The 9082-nt window shown below is 44.6% G+C and overlaps 1 protein-coding gene across 1 annotated transcript; it reads left to right on the top strand.

The window, feature by feature from the left end:
- The first annotated feature begins 712 nt into the window (after positions 1 to 712).
- On the top strand, positions 713 to 2931 carry tcf21 (transcription factor 21). Its single transcript, XM_021594837.3, has 2 exons — positions 713 to 1613; positions 2444 to 2931. Exons 1-2 carry the CDS (start codon positions 1170 to 1172, stop codon positions 2531 to 2533), a joined length of 534 nt encoding a protein of 177 aa, XP_021450512.1. The 5' UTR covers positions 713 to 1169; the 3' UTR covers positions 2534 to 2931.
- Positions 2932 to 9082: the final 6151 nt, after the last annotated feature.

Raw genomic sequence — 9082 nt, 5'->3', positions numbered from 1 at the left:
TATGATCAGTAAGCAGAAAACACCTGCTGTAGGGCTATACAAGGGACATTTAGAAACCGTGCATCGTTGTCCATAATGCAGGCATATGATCTTAAATGTTGGCTACTTGTATAGTCTAATAATTATAATAATAATACTAATAATAATAATAATAATAATACATTCAAAGTTAGCAAACTTTTAATTTCAATTCAGGGTTATCGAAATGGCCTATTTTCCTATTTTAAAGTAAGCGGGAAATAAGACAATAATTAATGATGATGTAACATGCATCGAATATTTTTTTTAACAATTTCTAGATTAATTTATGGTCCACAGTAGATCCATATTGCAGTGGATATTTATTTTATAAACAGCCGAAGCATTTAAAAAATGTCTTAGGTCACAAAAAAATGTATACTGTGTTTCGTTGAATAGCATTCACGTAGAGACTATAGCCTAAAAGTATCCTATATTTCTACTCATTAGTTCATTATTTCATAGTTAAAAATCATAATAATGTAGGCCCACGGTTAGGCTATCAGCGAAATATATTGTATTAAACATCCCAATGGATAACGTTCAGTGATATCATTCTGGGAAGTTTATATCTCTTAGTGCTGAAATAGCAAGTCATCGGTAAGGTATGAGTATTGAACTATAAAGAACACGTGTTGATGCCGTCTCGTGTATCGGCTGCAGTGGGTCGTATGTTCAAATCTGCAGCACAGGTCTTTGTCCGGTGTTTTTACACGGATAGAAAAAAAAGACATATTTGCTTCTTGCCGTCGGCGGTTTCTAAGAACTGTCCAAAACTAACTCATTATTACGTGTTCAGCTAATACACTAGGACTATAGCATCCACTTGTAAAACTGTGTGTTTTGAACTGTGTGGAATTGTTCATCCATCACTCATGGGACCGGTCCTCCCTTCCGCCGTGACTCGCCTAGCCTCGCGGTTACGCCCCCCGGTCACAGAGATAAATGGTCAGTTTCGTAAGGGCGCATGCTTACAGTTAACTCCACATCCTCCGGTCCGTAATTCCGCTTCATGAACAGCCTGGGTCTCGAGGAGTAGGAAGACACACCGGGCAGCTCGCTCACCTCAGTCTCTAATCCGTCCTCGACGGTCCGTCCCGTGTCACACATGTTCTGCTGAGGACGCGCTCCCCAACCGACAAAAACCGACCATGTCTACCGGGTCGCTTAGCGACGTTGACGACGAGCTCCTGGACGGGATCCTGAAGTTCGGCTCCTCCGGTAAAGACTCCGGTACGTCGAACGAGAGCACCGGGGACAGTTCGAACTGCGAAGGCGGCTCGGCCAACGACAAAACTGCCCGGGGAAAGAAACGGAAAACAGGGTCCGGTAGGAAAACCGCGCTGAACGGCGTGGCGCACGATGGGGGCGGCAAGCAGCCGCAGAGGAACGCGGCCAACGCACGGGAGAGGGCAAGGATGCGCGTGCTATCCAAAGCGTTTTCCCGTTTGAAGACGACTTTACCGTGGGTCCCGCCGGACACCAAGCTCTCCAAACTGGACACACTTCGCCTCGCCTCGAGCTACATAGCCCATCTACGGCAGATCCTCGCCAACGACAAATACGAGAACGGATTTATCCACCCTGTGAACCTGGTGAGAGACACCTCAAATTAAATTCAATCACATTTATTTTATACCCTCGTTTTAATTATTTTAATTAAATCTAGTCCTAACCCTTGTTTATATCATCAATTTTCGCAAAGCGCTATAGAGATAGGTTATTCAACCTAAACCCCAAAGAGCTTTCAGAACCGAAGCTAATTTAACTAATACAGTGGCCAGGAGAAACTCCCCGAGCGTTGACATAACATAAAGAGTCTCAGAGAGACAGAAAGTCTACTAATAGTCGAGCTTGATACAATTAAAAGTGATCCGAAATTCTCGTCGTGAATCGGAGAATTCTTTCTGTATGGCCATCACTCTGTTTGGATGGTCCTATAACGGATTATGGGTGTTTATTGTTAACCCAATGGACTATATCATTCACACAATAACTGATCAATACTATTACCCCAATTCATAATTTCCCCAACAAGGCTTCTGTTTTTTAATGGTTGTTCCGTGTTGTTTTAAACACTTCATCATTGGCATATCCATGTTATAGGTTCAGTAGGTAGAGGAAAACATATATATTATATATATATATATTTATTTATTTATTCAATTACGCCTATTATTATGATGTTTACAAGTTAGGTTTAACTTGAAAGATGTCAAGGATAAAAAAATAAACCTTATGTTTTGTGTGAAGTTGATTTCTTGACCCAGTCTAAAAATGGATAGGCTAATGAGGATGAGGTTTGAAAAAACGCTATTGTGTGTTAAATTAATACATTTGGCTTTTTTTTTATATTGTTATAACATTGTTGTTGTAATACGCGGTGAGTTGATTTGTGATTTACTCTCTATCTCTCTCTCTCCAGACGTGGCCCTTCATGGTCGCCGGGAAACCGGAGAATGATTTGAAAGAGATGCTCAACACCACCCGGTTGTGTGGAACAACCGCCTCATGATGTAACGGATGGACATGACATGAACATTAACCGTCAAAGGATGGACATGATACATTTTTTTTGAATTTTTCAGATGGACAGAAATGCACGTCATCTCTCCTAAACCAAATAATGAGTGGGAATACCGGGAGAGCGCACGCTCTCTCACGCGTTCCGATACAGAGAAGCTGATTTTATATTTAAATTGTTCACATGTTGCCTTTGCTGGTTCGAGGACATATTGTGTTTTGTATACGTTTTTATAATCTTAAAAATGCTTAAAAAAAAAAAACTTTGTCACACGAGTATTTGTTTTACAGGTGATGTTGTCAGTCGCCGCGTTGGAAGTGCACATGAAAAATGTCTCAATATCCTATCTGAATAGCCAGATTTTATACGAATAAAATGTATTCATCGCATCATTTTCTTCCCCAATGTGCATTGTGTTGAAGTTGGACTAAGAGGAATTTAAATTCTACAGGGCACTGTTTTGTTGTTACTGTAGGCTATAAGGCTATTTTCCTGCTAACCCAATAACCCCTGGTTATTACCGATCCCTCAAAATCACAGCACAAAACTCTAGAAACGAGCACCGGGGGAGAAAAAAAAATCTAAGTGTCCACAGGTCCAGGTTTATTTGTTTTCCTCTATCTCCTAAAGTAAACAATGGATAAAGCCTACTAGACTATCTCGTTAAAAAAATATATAAATATATGGTTTGCGCCTTGGTTAGGGCCTGTGTTTCATTTATACAATTATTCCACGGTGGTTTTCTTCCTTTTGACGTGAATAAATATCGGTAAAAGCGTCGCAAGAGAATAGGTATGTAGGTTGGAAGGTCAACCTTTTTGAAAGTAGCAAAATGTGCGCGCGGCGCTTAATCAGGTTGCAGACGCCTTGTTTAATTCACGCGGGTTAATGACAGTACTGTTTACACACGGAAGACAGATATTTATGCAGCTAGCAGCTCACCCTGGCGCGTTAGGCAGGGAGGATAAACCCGGTCTGGGACAGCCCGGTGTCACTATGCAGCACACACACACACACACACACACACACACACACACACACACACACACACACACACACACACACACACACACACACACACACACACCAGCTCCTTGTCACTATGCAGCTACATTGTTCAACAGCTGCAAACTCAGAGATTATTATAGGAGAGGAGAGGAGGAGAGGAGAGGAGAGGAGAGGAAAGAGAAGACGAGAGGAGAGGAGAGGAGAGGAGAGGAGAGGAGAGGAGAGAAGAGAAGAGCATGGTGTAATAACAAGCCCCCACATCCATCTATTAGTGTCATGTTATTGTAGCGATCCACAGGCGGGATGACCCACACATAGCCTCGCTGGGACAGATTGTATACAGTTGCCTGCCGAAAGTATTCACATCAATTATACTTTTTAGACATTTTGTTGTGTTACAAAGTGGAATTAAAATAGATTTAAACTGTAATATTCTTTTGTTGTCAACAATTGACTAAAAAATATTATGTAATGTCAAAATGGAATATATTTTTCTTTTTACATGTATTTTTTAAATATTGGAAAATAAAAAAAAAAAATATATTTGGATTAAACAAATTATTAAATCGCCTGAGTCAATACATGTTAAAATCACTTTTGTCAGTGATTACAGCTTACAGTGTCTCTGGGTAAGTCTCGAAAGAGCTTTGCACGCCTGGATTGTACAATGTTTACCCATTATTCTTTTTTAAATTCTTCAAGTTCTGTCAAGTTGGTTGTTGATCATTTCTAGACGGCCATTTTGAAGTCTTGTCAGAGATTCTCAAGCCGACTTAAATCAAAACCGTAACACTCAGGAACATTCAATTTCGTTTTAATGTATATTTGAGCTTGAGTTTTAGATGATTGTCCTGCTGAAACATGGATCTGTCTGGTGGATAGCAGACTGAACCAGGTTTTTATTCTGGCACTTTGTGAGTGCTAAGCTCTATTCCTATTCTATTTTATCCTAAAAAAAAAAAAACTCCTGAGTCCCTACTGATGACAAGCATACCCATAACATGATGCAGCCACCACCATGCTTGAACATATGAAGACTCAGTGATGTGTTATGTTGGATTCGCCCCAAACATAGATCTTTGTATTCAGGACAAAACCTGTAATTCTTTACCACATATTCTGCAGTATCACTTTAGTGCCTAGTTGCAAACAGGATGCATGTTTTGGAAAATGTGTATTATTTACAGGCTTCATCCTTTTCACTCTGTCATTTAGATTAGTATTGTGGAGTAACTACAATGTTGTTGATCCATCCTCAGTTTTCTCCTATCACAGCCATTTAAATCTGCAACTGGTTTAAAATCACCGTTGGCTTCATGGTGAAATCCCTCTTTGTCGACTGAGTTAAAAAGGAATCCTTCATATTTGAAGTGACTGGGGTGTATTTATACACCATCCAACGTTTAATTAAATACTTCACGACACTCAAAGGGATATTCAATGTCAGTTTTAGTTGTTTTGTTTACCCATCCACCAATAAGTGCTCTACTTTGCGAGGAATTGGAAAACCTCCCTGGTCTTTGTCATTTAAATCTCTGCTTGAAATTCACTGCTTGACTGAAAGACAGATACTTGTATGTGTGAGGTTTAAAGAGATTTAAAACTCAAGTTAAACACTATTATTGAACACAGTGTGAGTGAATTCATGATGTAACTTGTTCAGTACATTTTAACTCCTTACTTCTGGTCGAATACTTATTGACTCAAGACATTTCAGATTTTCATTTTTTTATTTATTAATCTGTAAAAAATGTTTAAAAACGTGATTCCACTTTGACATTATGGGGTTATTGTGTGTAAAAAAAGAAATGCACTACTTTAGACCAGAGCCCTATAGCACCCTATTCCCTATATAGTACACTACTTTAGACCAGAGCCCTATAGCACCCTATTCCCTATATAGTACACTACTTTAGACCAGAGCCCTATTCCCTATATAGTGCACTACTTTAGACCAGAGCCCTATAGCACCCTATTCCCTTCATAGTGCACTACTTTTTTACCAGGGCCTGTGGCACTCCACTCCCTCCCCCCTCCCCTACAGGACCACCGGGTAGAAAATAAACTTGGCGGACTCACACTCAGGCCGCAGCTGCACGGAGGAGCTGCCCACTCGGTCCTGAGAGAGAGATGGAGCAGGGGAGGAGGAGAGGGGGAGGAGGAGAGGAGGTAGGTCATTAGTAAGATAGCAGGGGCCTGCGTTCGGGATTCCCATGCGCTGAGCGGCTGCTCTAGCTAATTGTTTTGTTGGACCACTGCCCAAACGGAGAAAACAAAGAGAGAGAAAGGGAAAAATCGTTTTATTTTAGATGTTCCAGCGGTCAACCTGGACTCAGGGGAAGACTTAACATGGTAAATGTAAATATGCAAAGCTACATTTAATACAGCGCATTCGGAAAGTACTCAGACCCCTTGACTTTTTCCACATTTTGTTATGTTACAGCCTTATTCTAAATTTACTTTTTTTTCTCCCCCCGTCATAAATCTAAACACAATACCCCATAATGACAACAGGGACAACGGTACCGGACAGCAGACAGGGTCAGGGGCAGGCAGAGTGGTCAGTAAACCAGAGGTGGGACAACGGTACAGGACAGCAGACAGGCTCAGGGTCAGGCAGGGGTCAGTAGACCAGAGGTGGGACAACGGTACCGGACAGCAGACAGGGTCAAGGTCAGGCAGGGGTCAGTAAACCAGATGTGGGACAACGGTACCGGACAGCAGACAGGGTCAGGGTCAGGGTCAGGGTCAGGGTCAGGGGCAGGCAGAGTGGTCAGGCAGGCTCAGGCTCAGGGTCAGGGTCAGGGGCAGGCAGAGTGGTCAGGCAGGCGGGCTCAGGGTCAGGGTCAGGGGCAGGCAGAGTGGTCAGGCAGGCTCAGGCTCAGGGTCAGGGTCAGGGGCAGGCAGAGTGGTCAGGCAGGCGGGCTCAGGGTCAGGATCAGGGGCAGGGGCAGGCAGAGTGGTCAGGCAGACAGGCTCAGGGTCAGGGGAAGGCAGAGTGGTCAGGCAGGCTCAGGGTCAGGGTCAGGGGCAGGCAGAGTGGTCAGGCAGGCGGGCTCAGGGTCAGGGGCAGGCAGAGTGGTCAGGCAGGCTCAGGGTCAGGGGCAGGCAGAGTGTTCAGGCAGACGGGCTCAGGGTCAGGGGCAGGCAGAGTGGTCAGGCAGGAGGGCTCAGGGTCAGGGGCAGGCAGAGTGGGCAGGCAGGCTCAAGCTCAGGCTCAGGCTCAGGGTCAGGGGCAGGGGCAGGGGCAGAGGCAGGCAGAGTGGTCAGGCAGGCTCAGGGTCAGGGGCAGGCAGAGTGGTCAGGCAGGCTCAGGGTCAGGGGCAGGCAGAGTGGTCAGGCAGGCAGGCTCAAGCTCAGGCTCAGGCTCAGGGTCAGGGGCAGGGGCAGGGGCAGGGTCAGAGGCAGGCAGAGTGGTCAGGCAGGCTCAGGGTCAGGGGCAGGCAGAGTGGGCAGGCAGGCTCAGGGTCAGGGGCAGGCAGAGTGGTCAGGCAGGCGGGCTCAAGGTCAGGGGCAGGCAGAGTGGTCAGGCAGGCTCAGGGTCAGGGGCAGGCAGAGTGGTCAGGCAGGCGGGCTCAGAGTCAGAACAGGCAGAGTGGTCAGGCAGGCGGGCTCAGGGTCAGGGGCAGGCAGAGTGGTCAGGCAGGCTCAGGGTCAGGGGCAGGCAGAGTGGTCAGGCAGGCAGGCTCAGAGTCAGAACAGGCAGAGTGGTCAGGCAGGCGGGCTCATAGTCAGAACAGGCAAGGATCAAAACCTGGAGAGTAAAAAAAAGGAAAGACTGGAAAAATCCGGAGCTGAGAACAAAAACGCTGGTTGACAAACAAGACGAACTGGCAACAGACAAACAGAGAACACAGGTATAAATACACTGGGGATGATGGGGAAGATGGGCGGCACCTGGAGGGGGGTGGAGACAATCCCAAGGACAGGTGAAAGATTTGTAAAAGAGACAGTAGGTCTCTTTTACAAATGTGCCCAGTATATACACAGACAACATAAATATATACATTATACACAAAATATATATATATATATATACGTTAAAATACAAAAAACACAATGGGAAGCACAAATAAAACATCACAAATCACCCAGAATGCCACATTCCTCCCCAACTGTAATGATGTGCGCTGAGAGTCGGGAAGTACGTTCAGGAAGTGAAAACGTTTAGTTAATAAAAATGAAACAAACACGTAACACAAGCAGCCGACATGGAACAGAAACAGACACAATGACAAGTGAAATAAAAAGGGCAGGTAATCAAGGAGGTGATGGAGTCCAGGTGAGTGTTATAATGCGCAATTACTCGTTACGATGGTAACAGGTGTGTGTAACGATGGTGACAGGTGTGTGTAACGATGGTGACAGGTGTGTGTAACGATGGTGACAGGTGTGTGTAACGATGGTGACAGGTGTGTGTAACGATGGTGACAGGTGTGTGTAACGATGGTGACAGGTGTGCGCCGTGACGAGCAGCCTGGTGACCTAGAGGCCGGAGAGGAAGTGACACCAATAAATACTTTTAATTGCCTGAATGGAACCAGAACATCAACATGAAATGTATTTGACATTTTGTTCCATCATTACGCATTAAAATTACAATATATATCGGTGGGGACCCTAAGAGTTAACCAATCCTGTGAACGGGTTTCGGTTACGCAACTCGGGCGTCTATATTTCGACAGCAAAGTTAGATAAGACGGAAGTTTATGAAGTAGTGCCTTGTAAACAAAACGGGAGTAATGTAGAGATCTATGGGTCTTTAGTGAAGTCCAGCCAACCTTCTGACACAGGATGCAGTGAAGAGTATCAGAACTGTCGCCTGTAACAAAACAAAAGGCATTATGGGAGATGGGATGAGGTCTTTAGTGAAGTCCAGCCAACCTTCTGACACAGGATGCAGTGAAGACTGTCAAAACTGTCGCCTGTAACAAAAGGCACTATGGTAGATGGGATGAGGTCTTTAGTGAAGTCCAGCCAACCTTCTGACACAGGATGCAGTGAAGACTGTCAAAACTGTCGCCTGTAACAAAAGGCACTATGGTAGATGGGATGAGGTCTTTAGTGAAGTCCAGCCAACCTTCTGACACAGGATGCAGTGAAGACTGTCAAAACTGTCGCCTGTAACAAAAGGCACTATGGTAGATGGGATGAGGTCTTTAGTGAAGTCCAGCCAACCTTCTGACACAGGATGCAGTGAAGACTGTCAAAACTGTCGCCTGTAACAAAAGGCACTATGGTAGATGGGATGAGGTCTTTAGTGAAGTCCAGCCAACCTTCTGACACAGGATGCAGTGAAGACTGTCAAAACTGTCGCCTGTAACAAAAGGCATTATGGGAGATGGGATGAGGTCTTTAGTGAAGTCCAGCCAACCTTCTGACACAGGATGCAGTGAAGACTGTCAAAACTGTCGCCTGTAACAAAGGGCACTATGGGAGATGGAATCCAAAAGGTTTAAGAGTATTAGCAGCTGCACTTTGATAAATAATATCACCATAATCAACAACAGATAAAAAGGTTGACTGAATAAT

This window comes from Oncorhynchus mykiss, chromosome 4 (assembly GCF_057628025.1).
Source record: "Oncorhynchus mykiss isolate SJ-2025 chromosome 4, ASM5762802v1, whole genome shotgun sequence".
Lineage (NCBI taxonomy): Eukaryota > Metazoa > Chordata > Actinopteri > Salmoniformes > Salmonidae > Oncorhynchus > Oncorhynchus mykiss.
This window is presented reverse-complemented; position numbering and strand designations above follow the sequence as displayed.